The sequence below is a fragment of the Pagrus major genome, chromosome 21 (assembly GCF_040436345.1).
Source record: "Pagrus major chromosome 21, Pma_NU_1.0".
NCBI classification, from domain to species: Eukaryota; Metazoa; Chordata; class Actinopteri; order Spariformes; family Sparidae; genus Pagrus; species Pagrus major.
Genome location: NC_133235.1, coordinates 18,523,791 through 18,542,544, shown reverse-complemented (window position 1 = coordinate 18,542,544; position 18,754 = coordinate 18,523,791). Strand labels below are relative to the sequence as shown.

General features: G+C 40.9%; 1 protein-coding gene across 1 annotated transcript; it reads left to right on the top strand.

The window, feature by feature from the left end:
* Positions 1-9,855: 9,855 nt before the first annotated feature.
* oprk1 (opioid receptor, kappa 1) lies at positions 9,856-14,514 on the top strand. The gene is made up of 3 exons (XM_073491420.1): positions 9,856-10,100; positions 11,732-12,084; positions 13,976-14,514. The coding sequence occupies exons 1-3, from the start codon at positions 9,856-9,858 to the stop codon at positions 14,512-14,514; spliced, it is 1,137 nt and encodes a 378-aa protein (XP_073347521.1).
* The last annotated feature ends 4,240 nt before the right edge of the window (positions 14,515-18,754 follow it).

The window sequence follows — 18,754 nt, the reverse complement described above, 5'->3', positions numbered from 1 at the left end:
AATACATCTAGGTTTTGATAGAATAAAACTGCACACAGTGAAAAAACTCTTCATTCAAAATTGAACAATATGACAGTTTTCAGCGAGGCTTTGACCGTTAAATAAACTCGCATAAGCCTCCTGTTGACCATGACTTACTGTACTGAACAAACTGCTCTTGTGAGTTCTGTGTTCTCCCATCAGAACTTAAATAGAGTTGGAGGTGTTTGACCTCTTCTCATCTGACCTTGACCGTGCAGATGCTTTTCGTCAGTCTTTCTGCTCATTCAGCACACACAGCGGTGGTAACAGTCGGTTATAAACTTTATGTAACGACAGATTCCTCCTATTGTTCAAGTGCTGAATTTGTTCTTTACGACTCCACGAGGAGCAGTGCAGTTTTGGAAACTACACATTTGTATGGAAAGCCATGGGTGTGATTATTCTTATTTGTTTTCTTTTCTCAGTCACGCTGAATAATTATTTGTTTAGCTTTGCATAACTCGCCTAACAGTCCCCATGAGCATATAAATTCATACAGCAGCTGCAGACAGAGACAGTAAAATAAATACAATATAATTACCGCAGAGACATTATCAGTGTGTTGTGTGCTAAAAGGCATTTACTCATAATGCACTGTGTGATTTTAGAAATAATAAAGGGAAAATTCACTGATTTTATACATCAAAGTCTGTGTACATGTCTTGTGGTGAACTACTGCATGCACAGTATGAAAAGCAGTTGTATGAAGCCCTTTTTAGGTCCAGAGGGAGCTGCATAAAATATGATCACAAGCCTCAAGTCATGCCACATGAGTCAGTGTCGGTCGGGGCTGAAGACTACAAATAAATGTGTGCAAAATGGTGAGATGGCTGCAAAGCGAGAGACTAATGTCAAAGGACACCTCAACCAAACCGAACCAGGCAATTTATAGCATCCGTCGGGACATTTTGCAGCCGTCTTTGTGATATTTTTAACAAGACGTCAGGACATTTTCCAGCTGTGTTTGTGGCGACCAAAACAGGTATTTAAAGCCATAATATGATATTTTCCTGATACTACTTGTTTTTTGTTTTGTTTGTTTGCCTAAACCTAACCAGACCTTAAAGGATAAGCTCACCAAAAAATGAAAATTCAGTCATTATCTACTCACCCCCATACTGAGGGAAAGTCGGGTGAAGTTAAATTTTTGCTTAAAGAAAGGGTGTAAATAACGCCTTTTCAAATCAATTTGGGATCTTGGGGCTTCTGGAGACTTGGATTACACCAGATGAGCTGTATGGACCACGAAACTTCACCCAATAATTATCATCACAGTACTGTAAGACTCCACTGAAGCTTTTCTATATTCTATACATTATGTACAACCAATCCTGAAAAAGATCCCATTTGCCGTAGATATACATTTACTTTGGGGACATTAGTATTTACAACATCTACTGTCGGCTGAACTCGCAGCTGCGTCGACAGCCAGAAGGCAGGGCTGGCAGCAGCGTACCCGCGGGTAATCTGCTTCCAGATGCCTTCAGCACTGGAGTTAAACTGAGAACGTTCAATCTGAACTCACCATCCGACTGTCAAGAACGCAATTCTGCTTAAGCTCAATGTTCTTCTGATTATCAGCTCTCAACCTTGTAGATAAAGAGCCTCCACCTACAGTTTTTCACCCATGTAACTGTCCTTCAACTTCATTAGCAGGCATTCAAATCAGGTTTCAGTCTTTTCAAACTCTGATGCACTCATCCCCCGTGCTTTGACATCTAAAAGGTCTGGAGAGCTGGGATGTACACAGAGTCAATATTGATGCAGAGGCTCAGTGCGTCCGGCTGCAGTTGCCCGGCCCCTGCTCTGCTCTCCCAGCGCTGTTTACAGTGGCTGGCACTCTGCGGTCCCTGTGCATGCTCACCTGCAACAGCTGATTGAACTCTGGACCCTGAAACAGATGGTTTTTCTTCCCCCACTGCCTTTTTTAGTATGCTACCCACAATTGCTGTTCAGGGTCAAGGCAGCGGGTGAAACTGTCTGTTTGTGTGCACAGTCAGTCTCTGAGGTGGCTTTATAGATGAATCCCCCCTGAGGCAATGTCTCGTCTCAATTCAGTTCTGTCTCATATCGCTCTGAAAGGTGTTTCATGTCAAGGTTTCATGAATATTCAGGTCATTAAAAGACAAGTTCCTGGTTCATGTTTCCTAATTGTTTATCTTTTACTTCTCCCTCCGCCCAGACTGCCACATTAGCTCCCTGAGAGAAGAGTATTGTAGCCGTGCTTCATCGATCAAATCCCTTTGCTCTTGTAACCATGGGTCAGAGACTGTCCGTTCCCATAGTGACGATCAAAACAAGGCTCTGCCAACTGCCACGCGGCGTGAAGCTCGATTTTAGGCTGCAACCGAGGAGAATCACAAATACCAGAGTATTTACCGCCCGCTGCCAAGCCTGGAAAAGATGCTCCTGTCTGTGGATACCTGTTATCTTGTGCTGTGAAATCAACTGTGCCGCATGGACACCGGAATTATCCAATTCCCCATGTTCTCAGAGGTGTCGCTTATGACCGAGTGCAGGTGCTTTATAATCATTTTCCTGCTGGGTTTTTTGCGGTCACACTCGGCTGGAGTTTCAGGCTGTACTGAACAATCCTCATGAAGAACAGTTTGTTCTCATGTGAGCTGCCTGTTAAGTATGAGCTGGTATAAAGTATATGTAGTTCCTGGAGTGAAGCTGAATCATTTCATTGTGATTTTGACCTCTGTCAAACTCCCAGGGTTGTACAGCACTGAGGGGGACGGTCATCCATTTACTTAATGCGACTCCTGACCGGTGGCACTGTTGATACAGTGAAGTCACTTCCCACGATTCATTTTTTAATTCCTAAATCAATACTTATTATCCAAGAATAAATCCTTTAAAGTGGTAACAAGATACACATGTGAGATAAGATGGGAAAATATTATCATGCTGCTCCTCTGCCGCTTCATGCCTCTCCTATCCCCTCCTGCCATGTCATCTCATCCCCAGAATCATAATCCTGGTCAAATCTCCTGTAAATGACCTCTGTGCTGTTTTCAAGCTGAAATCTGTTGGTCTCAGAGGCTTTGTTCAGACCCAGTCCAGTGTTCAGCCGTAACTGAGCTACTTGATAAATGGCAGCTACAGCCAAAGATAGCTAAAAAAGAAGTGAGCGGCAGTAAATGGTTATGCTGCCCTCATACAGTTTTGGAGCTACCTTCAAATTCTGGGCATTTCTTACAAATTATATCTTTGAAGCTGCGCAAATCAATATTGGAACATGAACAGTGGGTCAGACGACTGTGTGTAATGTAAATGGGGTCTCTGATAGTGACAAAGATTTATCAAGCAACTCTCAGCTCTGTGGAGTGTTTTAGCATCTTTCAGCGAATTGTTTTGGTTCTATGAGCCTCAATTTTACTGTTTTGGTTCAGTTCACTGCTCTTTTCAAGCATGTTTCCTGCATCAGATGGCTATTTTCATGAAAAAAGGTTAGGTAAACCCAGTGTGCACTACCTTCTTAACAACAAATCATAGACAGAAAATTAGCGACTAGCTGGTGTTGAGCTCAGCAACTAAAAAGGAGTTGGTGGAGGCCAAAACTGAGCCAGAAGGAGAGTGAATATGGGACTTATGCGACTCCAAATGAATGATAATAACGCTCCATGTTTGCTGGATGTGTAAACGGGCAATAATTTACTTACATGTTAGATATTATCAACTTTACAAAGTCAATAAACTGTATGTTAAACTTAAACTAAAAGCCCAACAAAACCTGATTAATGCAGCTTTAAGCAATTAATGAAAGAGTCATTGTCACCAACATGTGCCATAATGGAATGACTATTAATATAAAGGGCTAGTTCAGAGTCTAATTGAATCATATGTCTCCATGTGACTAATTGAGTACTGTAGCAACCATCAGATGACATATGCCAACACATGTACAGTGTTCTTTCACACTCTTTTAACAACAACATTAGACTAAAAAAAGAAAGGGAAAAACTGTAAGATAACGGTGAACGTTTTAGCCATCAGACCATCATTATCACAACCGTCAGATCCTGTAATTCTAGGTTTGTACTGTTTGTCAGCATCTGAGTGAATATTTGCACGCTGTCTGCTCTTTCAATACCTGCCAGATTTTAACAAAATTTCCATGTTGCTCGGTGCTGTAACACTGCCGACTGCTCGTCTAAAAAACAAGCACGAACAAAAGAAAACGGTCCAAATTGTTGTCCTTGGTGCAGGAAAACAAAGACAGAGCCAAACCGCAGCTGAATTTTTCCCCAAAGCAAAAACAAAACACATGCTGATCACATTTTCACAAACCAAGTCATTTTCATCCAGAGCAGACACAGACACTCCTGAAGTGACCACACCATCTGGTTACCTGTGGATGAAGGTCATGATCTGTGTGAGGGGGAACAGCGTCTGCATACAAAGCCGCTTTCACACACGAGACGCACAAACATGAAGGGTGTAATTATGGTGCTCATGTGTTTGTGAAATACGTGCAGTGGTCTCCACGTGCAAACATTTATGGCTGAATAGATCATTATTGTACAAGAAGTGGCACACAAGACTGGACAATGCAGGATTTTGGTTGTTTGTGATCGGCTCTAAGAAAAGCCCTCCCAGGTAAGAAGACTGTAATCTTCTGGGGGATTTACCTGAGAGGATAGATGCTTACTCAAACACAAACGTGTTCTCATGCAGCCTAAAAACAAGCCTTTTTTCCCGGGCTCAGGAACATTGACTGTAAAAGATATTTACTGGAAAGTGACGGACAAAGGCCATTTAACCCCTCTTTTTTTCTTCTCTCACCCTCTCCGGGGAGATTCTCACAAAGCGCCGTGATGAATATAAATCTTAGGAAAATGAGACATTATGAGCTCCGCCGTGATTGCATAAGGATCTTAATGAGTGCAATCTTAGACTAACTCAAGAAATTACATCTCATCATTAGGAACAGATAACTGAATCCTGTGTGGAGAACAGAAAGGACGAGATTGGACCTGAATCGCTCCAAACCTTTGAAAGAAATACCTCTTTGAAATAAATAAACTACTGTGTACCAGATTAAGTCTTAAGATGACACTGCACTGCAATGAGTCCTATCTTTAAGGGGTAACCATAGGCAACCCAGTCGTCTGAATAAAAGTTGGCAATGTAAGTTTGAGAAACAGTGGATATGTTGAAACTTTATTTCTTTATGTTGTTAGTTTTCTTGAGGTTCAATTTCCTATTTTATGTGTGACAACACTGTGGTGATGGTCTGGTGAGGGTTAGGAAGAGATCATGTTTTGCAGGTACGTGCAGAGGGGAGAGCTCAAGGTTTTTTTTCTCCTTAGTAGTAAATTGTAGGAAATAGGAAATAAATGTTTTGCTAATTTGGAGAACAGAACATTCTTTGCAATCAAATGTGTTCCAGAAAGTTTTTCTTTCTATTCCCTTTTAAGAAGAATAGGCCATAAATGTTCAAGAATATAAAAGCATGCACGATCAAACAGCTTTTACTCAGTCTACAATGTAGTTCAATTTGCAACTTACACAGTTATAACTGTGTGTATCTTTTATTTATTATTATTGTTTATCCTATTTTTTTAATTTATCATGAAATTTCATTCAGCATGCAGAGATGCCTCGTAAAGAGACGGGATCGAAACAAAAAGAAATGAAGCTGGAGCAAACAAATGTTTGACATTTTGTTTGAAAAATGACTTAAACAAAAAGATCTGTTATCAAATGACTTGTCGATTAATTTTCTTTTGATCAATTCATCTCCAGGTCCATGTGCCCCTTTTAACTTAGAGCATCTGCCCCTCTGAAGGTCTCAAAATATCCAGTGGTTTCACACTCACAAATGTTTAAACCCCGCCGCGAACGGTGGTCTTTTGCTTTGCAGCGGTCTCACCTAGCTGGCACCAGATAAATCTGTTAATGCTTCTTTGTTGTTTCATTCCTTGATTCGCTGTCGGTGTCATGCCCAGTTTTCTGCTGCTAATTCTTTCCTAGTCCTTCCGTTTTAGTGCATTTCTCAAACAAGGTGATGACCTGTAGGCTTAAATCATGTGTAAATTGTGCAGGTTGTACTCAGTGAGCAGCATTTCATCCCTTGTGTAACAGGTCTGGCCGAGCGTCGGAAGGTGGGCGGATAGTTTGAAGTTCGATCAATAATATAATAGTGGCATCAAATGAAGATGGGGAAGTGTTCCTGTCTGTGAAATCCACATTCTGCTCCTGCTGGAGAGAGCTTCTTTTATCTGGACGAGCTGCTCGGAAATTGAGGCGGCTGCTTCTCTTGTCCATGAGGTACACAGCAAGGAATGTTCACAGAAACCAAATAGTACATGTTGGAGGGCCATGGCAGCGATAAACGAAACGCACCGAAATGAGACTGTAATCATCTGGTGAAGCACTCTTGAAAAACTCTGTTTATAGTCTGTCTCATTTTGCAATCCTTTGAGAAAACTCAAAACAAAGCAGAGGTTTGTCAAACGATAACTCATTTTCCCTTCAAATGTGAAAATGATCAGACTCTAACTTCATCACGAAACCATTAATCGAAGCGTTTTTAATGAATAGTCAGCACCTCAGAGGTCATTACGGAAAGGGCAGTAAAATGCAAAATGTATTCACGGCCTCATTTGCTTGAGGCTACAGAACAAACGTTTCCTCTCCTCCTCTGGAACTCAAATAAAACGACCTGTTTCAAGTGCCAGAGGAAGAGCAGCAGATTGTATCTGTGTGCAAACAGACTTTTGCAGCTGCTGTGTTATTAGGGTAGAGGGTAAACACTGTTACTGTGTTTTTCCTCCTCTGCAGCTCTCGCAAGAGAAAAGATGTGAGTTATTACCGCCAGTTCAAGGTTGAAGAAGGACCTCACAGAAGTTGAATCAAATATTTGTACTGACAAACAAAGTCCAGCCTGGTACGGCCCTTAACAATAGCATCACACCTACAAAAAGACTTTGTCACTCAAGCAACACCTGGCCATGATGGGTCTCTAAGCAACGAGTGCTAGTGCATGAAAGGAGGGAAAGGAAACAGCTCCCGCTTAATTACTGCTGCTAGAAATCTGTCGTGTATCTGTTGGGAGGGAAAAACCACAGAGACTGGTTATGGAGGAGTAGCCTGTGATTTATGTCGACGTGGGGTGTTTTCTTTATTTAGAGCTCAATTTTCTTTTCATTTGGAGCTCTCTGTGCCGTCGCATTTTGTGTTGCTAAGGATGAATGTTGTGAGAACAATGCACATGAGAAAGGTCTAAGAGAGCTGGAAGGAAAGATGTAAACAGCAGTCTTTACTTCTCTTCCAGTGCTGACCAGAATGGAGCAGGGAGGTCATATAATAGTGCTCATTCCTGCCCATGTTGTTCTCCACATTGCTATATAATGTGGAGCTATTGGGACGCACTGAAGGTTGCTTACTTCATATCTCTTCAACATCTGATAGGACAAACATCCTACAGCAGCACTAATTTGTACACGGTTAGACAATGAATAAAATAGTCGAGTGAAAGAAACTGATTTCATAAAAATGTCAGACATTTGCTGGTTCTAGCTTCTTAAATCTGAGGATTTGCTGTTTTTTCATTTATGATAGTAAATGAAGAGGCTTGGTTGTAGACCAGGCACGGCATCATATGAACAATTAATGTCCCGATTATCCTGCACAAAATGTTTGCGATTCACAGTTTTACTCATATGATTATCAAAATATCCTTATAACTACTCAAACGGCACCAAATCATGCTGGAATCATGCATTTCTGTTAGAAACAAACAGTTTATTGCATCACAGACATTTGTTTTTAGTCAAGTTAAGTCAAGTTTATTTATACAGCACATTATTCAATGTGCTTAAAGGAGCTATTTGTGAAAGTTTGTCAAAAACTGATGCTTTGGTGATTGTAGGACGGGTCGGCCACCATCCCAAAGCACCAGTTTCTGACGAGTTGGGGATGAGACTCAAAAATCGACTTTTCTACAAATAGCACCTTTAGAAATACAAATTAAAATCAAACACCATACATATGTGGTGGTAGTGGCAGTAAAACCCGCTCCAACTCACATAAAATATAGACAAAAAATATATTTATTTGCAGGGAATGCCAAATTCTTGGATAATAACGATCCAAAAATGCCTCTTCCCCAGCATCTCCAACTTGGCAGTCACCTTTCTTTTATAATGTACTGGTACACAGCTGATTCTGTTGTAACTCCCTCTGTGTTTACACATAGGCAGGTCTCTTTGAGATGTTGTACTAAATTACACCCATTTGAACAACTAAAATGCATCAAAAATAAAGAAGAAACAAAAAAATCCCTGTTCAGGGGATAATGAAGCAACCTCTCAGGTGCCCAATTACATAAAATGGGAAAGGTGCATGCAGGGGCTTGGGTTTTTCAAGGGGTTCAGTTAAGATAAACAAAAGCTAATAAAACAAAAAGAAAACCTGCGGCGCATCAGGCTATTTGAAAGGCAAGCAACACACTTGAACAAATAAGTCCGGCCCTGATGCAGGTATGACTATTGCTGTATACGATACAATAAAATACAATAAAAACATGTAAGATGAGAAGGTAACACAATAAAAAGGAACCAGATAAAAATGTGTTATTGTTACTATTATTGTTAAGAGGGAATAAAGATATAATAATAATAATAAATCTTTAATAAAGCGCTCCCTGTTCCAAGCAATCCAAAAGCTTGTGCAAAAAGGTGTTTTAGTCTGCTTTTAAAAGAAGACACAGTTGTACTCTGTAGTGAAAATCCTTTTTAGTTAAAAAACAATCCAATAATCTTAAAGCAACGTTGTGTTTTGTCTTTTTTAACCTAAAAATAACAGCTTCAGGATCATTCTGATGGTACAGTGTCTTGTAATCGGGTGAATGTTATCTTCAAGATACAAGTTTTCAACACGAAACATTGTCACGACGCAATGAGTTTTGGTTGTAGTTAGCATCTGACTAATTGTTACGCACCTGGGATTTGTTTTTAAGACAGTAGTGTTGCACTCAGAAACTGTGGGGGAAATGTCTACATAATGTTGCTTTAAATAACATAATCATGAATCATAAGGTAAGTAAAGGATTGATTGGGAATCAATTGCATTTGTACATCCTGTTTAGCTTGTTGTGGTGCGGATAGCTGATCCTTCAGTCCTGGTGAGTAAATTCACTGTTGTTTTTATAAAATATGACATAAACTGCAGGTGATTCAATAATGAAAGCCCTAGAATACTTTTCCTGCAGGTCATTTGTGAACTCATAATGACAAATAAGGTTTCCAAAGAGATGTTTCAGTGGTCACAGGGTCACCAGTGGTGCATCTACCTAGAAGAAAACCACATGCATGCAGTCACTGTACTTCCAGCTGACTGAGATGCATATGTTTGAGAGCCTGTCATATGTGTTCAGCCTCTGATGTCACTGGATGAGCAGTGCGGGCTTCCAGTGCGCACCTTCGGGGACGCAGCGGTGGCACAGGCAGCGGTTTCTCTGCTCGTCCACAACTTCCCCAGAAACCTTTTGCTTTTGCCATATATCCAACATCTGGATTTTTTAAATCTGCGGCTGAGAGTCCTCTGAGAAAGTCACCCTCATCATTCTCTGTTGCGTTTGGAAGAACTTTTTTTTGGGGAGGAGGGCAGCGGAGGTAAAAACAGGTAAGGCGGTGTTTTTACGCTTATCTGTTAACGGTGTCCTTGAGCTGCGGGGCTGTTGCGCTCCTGTTGTCACTGTGCTGACAGAGACGTCTGCTCTCCGTGTGTTTTGTGGCAGTCATCGGGAAATCCAGCTGTCCTCTCTCGCCGACGGCGGTCGAAGTTGAGCGGTCAGTTTACGCGCAGGCAGCGGTCAGCACCATGGAGAGCGGCGTGGTGCACATCCACAAGGAGGACAGGTGTCCCTCGGGACAGCCGGAGGAGTGCATCCCAAACTTCACCTGGCAACCCGGCTTATCCGACGTCTTCAACTACACACCCAACGGCACCTGGGACGCAGAGCCCGAGCCCATGTCGCCCATCATCCCCATCATAGTCGCCGTGTACTCCGTGGTGTTTGTGGTGGGCTTGGCGGGCAACTGTTTGGTGATGTATGTCATCATCAGGTGAGCTGATGTGTCAGATATCCATATTAAGGAGCATGTGCCTCGTGAATAATAAGAAATCCACTGCTTATTCATACATGGAGATAATCCATGATAAAGTAGAACATGTGAGTGTAAATTAAATGTGCTTGCATGTGTATTTTCTTGGAGTTTGCATGTTTAAAGGTGTTTATCACCCCTGGATCCAGCATCCTGAGCTATTTTTTTTTTTTTTTTGCCTCACCAGAGAGGACAAAGCGTTATACTGTAAGGTTTGCAGTGATTGTAATGTCAATATTTCCTCTCCAGGCTCATCTGTTCCATTTCATGTGAGGTTTTGATTAAAGCCTCATAAAAATCTTTTCTTTTTCTCATTTGGGATGTGATTAAAGCTTCTAATTTAACAAGAGATAATAGGAGGTGGGAAATAAAACAGTGGGGGTTATTTTCATCCCCTTGGTTTTTCTTTGTGTGTATACAGTAATTTGGCTGCTGAAGTCAATCTGTTTATAATCTGTTTGCTCAGGGAAAGAGCTGTTCTCCCTTGTAACTATAACCCTTATCTCTGAAAGTGATTTAATTAACCTGGCTCCTTTTTTTTTTTTAAAGGGACAGTTCACCGCAAAACATCAAAAATTGATATTTTCATCTGGCCTGTGGTGCTGTTTATCCATCTAGATTGTTTTGGTGTAAGTTGTCGAGTTTTTGGAGAGTCTGAAGTATGTGGAATATAAGGGAACGAGATGGCACTCAGCTCAAAGTGCGAAAATAAAAAATCAGATTGGAAAAAGTCATTAGCGTTTCTCTTTTCAGAAATCATGACCCGGTTACTCAAGATAATCCACGGACTTCGATGTGAGCAGTTTCATGTAGGGACTATTTTCTTTCAAGGACGACAGAATCTACCGATGTACGAGAGGCTAGCTAACTAGTCTAACTAAGCTAGCTAGCGTTGCAGTTCAGCTAGGAATTATTTTCTGCCAAACTACACCCACCAACTGTATTACCGCATTAATGGCGTCCTCCTGAGCTGTAAAGTTACCTAGCTTAGTTAGTTAGCTAGCCTGTCGTCCATCAAGGACGCTCCTATGAAAGCTGCTCAGTGGCGCATGAAGCCAGAATTGCTCTACTTCCTGGATATAAAAATATCTGAATCTTCTGTGTTGTGGGGCCCATAGAGCGTTTGCACAAGAGACTATAGAGACTAGCTCCTGGTTAGGCGCCTGGCTAACTAAATAACGATAAAATGATTCAATCTTGAGGCTTTTCTAGACTTTCCAAATTATCTATCCACCACTTTACCGATGCTTCTTTCACAATGTAAGCTTATGGGAAAAAGTAGTGCGTCATTACACAGTTTGGCCACAACAAAAGTTGGCTTCAAAGCCTGGCGCTCTTCCTAGGGGCTTGCCATGAGTTGAGTCACTTCCTTCTGCGCAGCGACTTATCAGGTTATGATTTCTAGAAAAAGACATTGCTGTTGTGTGCCATCTAGTTCCATTATATTGGAGATGGTTGCAAAGTGTAACTGCACCACTAGATGCCACTAAATCCTATACACTGGACCTTTAAAGGATTTAAATAACAAGAAGTGAAACACATCAGAGCATTCAACCACTTCATGTTTCCTACATCCCTCCCCTCTGTGATAGATACACCAAGATGAAAACAGCCACCAACATCTACATCTTCAACCTGGCCGTGGCTGATGCTCTGGTCACCACCACCATGCCCTTCCAGAGCACCGACTACCTGCTCAGCTCCTGGCCGTTCGGCGAGGTGGCGTGCAAAGTCTTCATCTCCATCGATTACTACAACATGTTCACCAGCATCTTCACGCTGACCATGATGAGTGTCGACCGCTACGTGGCCGTGTGCCACCCCATCAAGGCCTTGGATTTCCGCACGCCCGTCAAGGCCAAGATCATCAATGTGATCATCTGGGTGCTGTCATCTGCTGCCGGGGTCCCCGCCATGATACTTGGCAGCACCAAGACCAATAACGGTACCTTGTTCTTGCATGCATTCATACTGCTACGCAGGTGTTAGACTCCATCTTTAGTTACTAAGTTTCTTCAGGTTTGTTCCACCTCCTAAAGACCCTCTATGAGCTGCAGACAATTTCACACCTGAAGCCCTGCTGTATTCCAGCATCCTCGCCTTGAATTATCTAAATTGGCTGCAGGAAGCATCCTTCATACTATGAAGAGGATGTTCTATAGGTTTGATGAGAGCCTACATTACAGCTACTTGACTAGAATAGGTAATGACAGACATAATGGGTCCTCCCGGATGGAGAATAGAGCATGAAAGATGTTTTTTTTTCTTTCAGCAACAGTCTAATAAAGGATCTGACATTATGCAAGAATGTCGATGTCCATCGGTCAGACACTTGAGATACAATAAAGACAGTCATGGTTTCCAGAGGATGAATCCTACTGGCTTTACCTCTAGTGCCGCCATGTGGTTGACTTACCTACTGAGCATTTCTTATATATGTAGTTTACAAACACAGTAATGCAGTTGTTGCTCTGCCATCTGTAAAATTAGGGCTTTCTCAGTCTCCTGCTTCTTCTTTGCCGGAGTATTATTGAACCCATGGTCCTGTACTGCTCACCCTCACTAATAGAAACAAGCTCCTGAAAATCACAGATAAATCCTCTGACATAATTGGTATCCTCTCTCCAGACCTGCCAGCCCTCATTGACACTGTTTCCACTCGCAGAGCACTGACCATTGCATACAACCGCTGCAACCCCCTCATCCATCTGCTTCACCCTCCTCCCCCCTGGGCCTCAGATACAGACAACCAATCTGTTAATCTAGCCTGGGCACACTGTAGTAGACTTTAGTGGTCGTAATGTTACTACAGACTGTGAAAATAATTTTCCTATATAGAGGACAATAAAGCATAAATCTGAATCTAATGCATCTATGATAGACAGACAAGCCAACTGACTTGCAAAGTGAAAGAACACAAAGAAGAAGACAATAAAACAAGTACATCACACTGTGACAAGCAGACACATTAGGAAAGACAGGAGCATCCATTATCCACAGTAAGCGGGGGCTGATGTAAAAGCAGATCATGATTGACAAGATGACACCGTTATAATTTAACTAAATTTGTCTTTATGAGAAGAGAGAAGCTATAATTGCTGATAAATGGCGCACATTGATAACCACTTAAAATGTGATTAAAGCTACGTTCAACCACATTATAGTCAGTGACAGAATGGAACTAAGTACATTTACTCAAGTACTGTATTCAAGTGCAATTTTGAGGTACTTTTATTTTACTATTTCGATTTCTCTGCTAATTTTTACATCCACTCCACTACATTTTTAGGCATATTTACTTGTTTTTTACGCGTTTTTACTCCATTACGTTTATTCGATAAGTTTTGTAACTAGTTACTTTGCAGATTGCATGCTGCACCAGAGCCAAAGTGGTGCAACTGGATGATCAGACAAGTACTTTTGATACTGACATACAATTTCTGCCAGAAAATTACTTTTGATACTTAAGTATAATCTATCTATGATTAGATACTTTAAGAGTAATATTAGCATTATTATATTTTTACTTTTACTCAAGTATAACTTTTGGGTAGCTACATTTTACAACAGTGATTATAATGAATTATAGTGGAATAAAATCAATTTAAGTGTATAAACATTTATACATTTAACTGCTTATTGCTTATTTAAACGGGGAACTTAAAATAAAACATTCATCCAATTATTTGTCCAACACTTTGATTCATGACCAAATCCCTGTAAACATGGTAAACATTATAATGGACCTGCTAATCATCACAGTTTTAGCATTGTGAGCAAGTTTACCATTAGCATTTAGTTCAATGGTCGATTTGTTGTTACCTCTGTTTGAACAGGGACGACAGAGTGTGCCCTACAGTTCCCTGAACCCTACATCTACTGGGACACCCTGATGAAGATCTGTGTCTTCATCTTCGCCTTTGTGGCGCCCGTCATCATCATCACCGTCTGCTACACTTTGATGGTCATGCGGCTGAAGAGCGTGCGCCTGCTGTCCGGCTCACGCGAGAAGGACCGCAACCTCCGCCGGATCACTCGACTTGTGCTGGTGGTGGTCGCAGTCTTCGTGGTGTGCTGGACGCCCATCCACATCTTCATCTTGGTCAAGGCGCTTTCAGGCAACGTGCCCGAGACCACCGCCGTCATGGCTGCCTACTTTTTCTGCGTGGCGCTGGGCTACACCAACAGCAGCCTCAACCCCATCCTCTACGCCTTCCTGGACGAGAACTTCAAGAGGTGCTTCAGGGACTTTTGCTGCCCCGGTGCTCAAGGACATGGTGATTCACAAGGGGTGAGCCGGGTGAGGAGCACCCTGCGGGACCACTCATGTCCCACAGAAGGCCGGGGAGACGCGAGGCAGGCCAGGCCCGTATGACTAGCCATGGACATGTCCTCTATGCCCTATCAGGGCTGGGAGGACTCCAATGACCTGGGACTGACTCAAATCACCACTGCCATCTAAGGAAAGGGAAAGTTGTATTTATTCAGCATGTTGTCAGAGAATCCAAAACATGGTCGCTTAGAGGTTGATCAGACGATATTTTACAGTTTTCTTAATGTCAACAAATCCCATGAAGAGACCAAAACCAGTACTGCCCGTGTAGCCAAAATCAGATAAACAATACTCCCTCACCAAAATATATTAAAAACATTAATGCAACAACAATCCCATATATGAGATCCTGCTGCCAGAAATACTCAATAGATCACCAAATGTGCTCATAGTCCCCGACAAATACACAATTTCCTCTTGTTGGAGTAATATTGCAGAAATTTAGACCTTTAGACTTGTTTTTAAGGATTTATGACGGTCAAAACTCTATATTTTAAAAAACAGAATAACATTTCACAACATGTAACATTTCCTAAAAAACACATTTCACACACACAACATTTCACAAAATGCAACGACATTTTACAAAACCAAACATTTCAGAAAACATAACATTTATGAAAACACAACATCACTTTAGGAAACACAACATTTCAGAAAAAAGGCAACATTTTGGAAACAACGTTTCAGAAAACACAACACGATTTTGAAAGACACATCGACATTGCAGAAAACGAGACATTTCAGAGTCCCTGGCGACAATTCAATGTCATTTCCTGTGTTTACTGTGTACTACGCTGAGCCTCAGTACTAATACATTCAAGCATGCTTTCAGGGTTTCACAGGACATTTTAAAGTGACAGTTTGGGTTTTTTGAGGTGGGCTTGAATGTGGGACTTCTCCATAGCCAGTGTATTATAACCTGAAGTGTTTTGACCCTCAGGGCCACCATATTTATGACTTTAATGAGAATGAATGGGGACAAGTCAGACGAACATGTTGTTGTTTTTGGTTCTTTTGTGGGGTTTGTTAATGTGTAGAAAAAGTGCAGAATCACACGAAATGTATCCTTTAAAGTGAAGTTTAGATTAAGGTTAGATTAGTCTACGTACAGAAGCCTCTGCCGTCAGCACCCAGCGAGATACAAAATCACTTGACGGTGTTTCATAATGTATAAAATCCCTTCTGAAGAAACTGACACTTGATGTATTAAAACACTTATTCTAATGTTATTTTCCACTCTGTTGACATCAAAAGATGATGAAAGATGTCCAAACAAGACAAACCAAAAGTATTTTATCATGTAGCTTGGTCACATTTTGTTTACCTGTAAATTACCCGATAGGCTTTCACATAAAGGTGATTTATATAGTTCTCACACACGCATAAAAGATCAACTGCATCATGAGCATTGTTTTGAACTGATGGTGTTTTATGTGAATTGTAGCTTGGTGCTTTGCTGTATTGTAAATCTGTGAATGGTCTGTGTATCTTTAAAGAGCCTCACTTTAGCAGCAAACCACGTAGAATATATAATAACGTCTCAGGGATCATCCTCTGTAGGACGACACTGAATGAAAGTATTTTCTCCTCGACAAGATGGCTGACAAACATCATCTACTGCTCTTTACAGCTGAACTTTGTGCTTTAGGAAGCTATTTTTATCTGACACTGCTCCACACCTTTAAAACATTTCCCGCTGTGAATCTCGACAGTGTACATAGTGCCGTCGACCTGGCTTGTTCTCACCTTTTCTGAAACATTAGAACTTGTGAAAAATGGGCAGAGGGCTCCAAGGCAACAGATGACATACTGTTTCTACACAGCAGGGCTTTCTGTGGTTTGTGCAATTGAATGTTTATACCGTAAATCTCTGCTCAACGTGTTATATTTTCAACTTGATAACTGTGCATTTTTGAGTTTATCCTTAGGAAAATTAGGCTTTCCCTCAGCAAACAAATATTTTCTGTGATTTTTTTTTTATTATTGTAGCTTTATAAGAGGCATCAAACCAGAAAGGCTTGTAGGGTTTTTTCTTAATGTAAAGCTAAACATTCACGTATTTATCTGTCTAAATCTGATAATGATACAGTAGTTATAGCAGAAAATGTGTTTTTGTGCCTTTGTTTGTGTGCCTTATCTTTAGCTATTTTGCTTGCTCTAAAAGACCAGCAATTAGCCACAACTTCACAACTTCTGTGATGGCTCTGAAAATATATCCTGGTGGGCTTACTGCTTAATGTTATTGTAGCATTATCTCTACAAATCCCACTGTTAGCTTGGTTACAGTATGTGTTTCATCTTATACCGAAACTTACTCGATAGACTTGATTGTATTCATAAACAAACGATTGGCTGATTTCGGCCCTCGTCTGATGTATGTGTAATGTGCTGCTGCTTCTGTCTTTGTATCTGTTGGATATTTTGCTGTATCTTTAGGCCTTGAATGTCAAAACATGCTTCACACATGCGCAACTAAGTTACAATAAAGCAGTAAAATGTGAGCTGGCTTCATAAAAGATAAAACGGGTTTAATTTCTCTCCTTAATGATATCCAGGTGGGTTCAACGGAGATGTGGAATAGAGTCACAGAACAGCCATGACACTGTAAGCCACCGCCCAAATGATTCACTCTTTATCTCCAATCCTGCATTCATGCTATTCAACTCAGACACAAAGTTAGTGTTTCCATGGTGAGCACACTGGCTGAAAAAGCAGAAGTCCAAGGTTTGTTGTGCTAATTGTGTGGCGTTTTGTGCTGGTGGCCTTGTAGAGAAATTTGCTATGACTGCAAATTAAGCCACTGTGTGAGGAGCTTCTGTATATTTATTTATTTACAGCCTTGATGTGCGGCCGAGCGTGTGCACCTTCTTCAGTGCACGGTAACGCTTTTAGATTAGCAGCTAGAGTGAAGATTTTGGCTTAAAAAATGGTGTAAATAACATCTTGTCAAATGAATTTTAGATCTCAAGCTGCAGGGAGCTGTTTATTTTATATTTTTGGTTATTTTTACATTTTAAAACAAATCCCCAATCTTCTTCAGTTATTTAGGAGTATGCTGCAACACTGTTTTGCTGTGAAGCGCCAGAAATGTTTTGTGGATCACGAAAATTCACCCAACTTTCCATTGGCATGAGGCTTGACCAGACAATGACTGAATTTTCACTTTTGGGTGAACTTTTCCTTTTAAGGGATAGCTGAGTTTGGGGTTTTTTGGAATTTTTAAGAGGTACTTATCCATTATCAGTGCATTAGTATCAGTTTTGCAGTTGGCAGGCCCCCAGTTTGGAGAAGAAGAATCAGGAGTCCCTGTGGACGGGGTCAGCAGCTAAATGTCCTTTAAACACCCTGAAAAAGGTTCACTGCATCAACTGAAAAAGTGACGATATGTTATTGTTATGTTGCAAAGTCAAATCAGCAAAGTCAGATAAATTAACATTGTCATTTGAATCCGATTTTTAAGACGATATGTATATTTTGTATTGTAGATTGGAAGATTTGACGTGATCCCTCATTTTTAATTGCCATGGACAGATGTTATTTTCCTTTTGTAGAAGATGCAGCGCTCTTTACAGCAGCTGATAATGGGACACAGGGCATCCTCAGAGATTTGAGAGGCAAATTAAATCAATCGGTCCTTGACTTCTGTCACCCATAATGATCCAAATTACTTTCATTTTTTTTCTTCTCTCTGTCTCTGTCTCTGTCTCCCAAGGTGGATGTGTAAGCCGTTACACAGAGCCAGGTTCAGGCTTTATCTTTCAGGCTCTAATGAGGCTTTATTAGGCTTCATTGTTCAGAACAAAGACTGTCACTCATGACCTCCTGTAGGGCACATCCTAGATATAACAATGGGGGAAAAAAACAATGTGAATAAGCAATTAAGATTATGTGTATCAGTAATATGCACTATTAATCATATTAATATCAAGTGATGATATCTATTCTTTAGACATCTGTTGGAAGACATTCATGAGAACAAGGTTAATGTCGCCAGGTTGAGAAAAATCTGTTTGGCTCATTTGATACTTTTCAATTTGGCATTCATGCAGCTGTTGGGTTTTCTTAAATGTTAATTAAAGCTGCAAACAGCATTGAACAGTTGAACAGTCATGTGCTCTGAGTTTTCATGTGTTTTGCATGCTGGTAGGAGTTAAATGTCACTTCCTGTGTTTTTGTTTGACACTGGAAGCAACATTTTACTCCTTTGTACTGCATCCAAATTGTGATTCCAATTCCAGTAGTCATTATATAGACTGACCCCTGAGCACCCCCAACTGTG

What these genes read in the sequence shown, in the direction of transcription:
- oprk1 (XM_073491420.1), top strand. Translation starts at nt 9,856, where the DNA reads ATGGAGAGCGGCGTGGTGCACATCCACAAGGAGGACAGGTGTCCCTCG. An exon ending in GTGATGTATGTCATCATCAG is followed by an intron (nt 10,101 to 11,731) that starts GTGAGCTGATGT and finishes CCTCTGTGATAG; the next exon opens with ATACACCAAGATGAAAACAG. An exon ending in CAGCACCAAGACCAATAACG is followed by an intron (nt 12,085 to 13,975) that starts GTACCTTGTTCT and finishes CTGTTTGAACAG; the next exon opens with GGACGACAGAGTGTGCCCTA.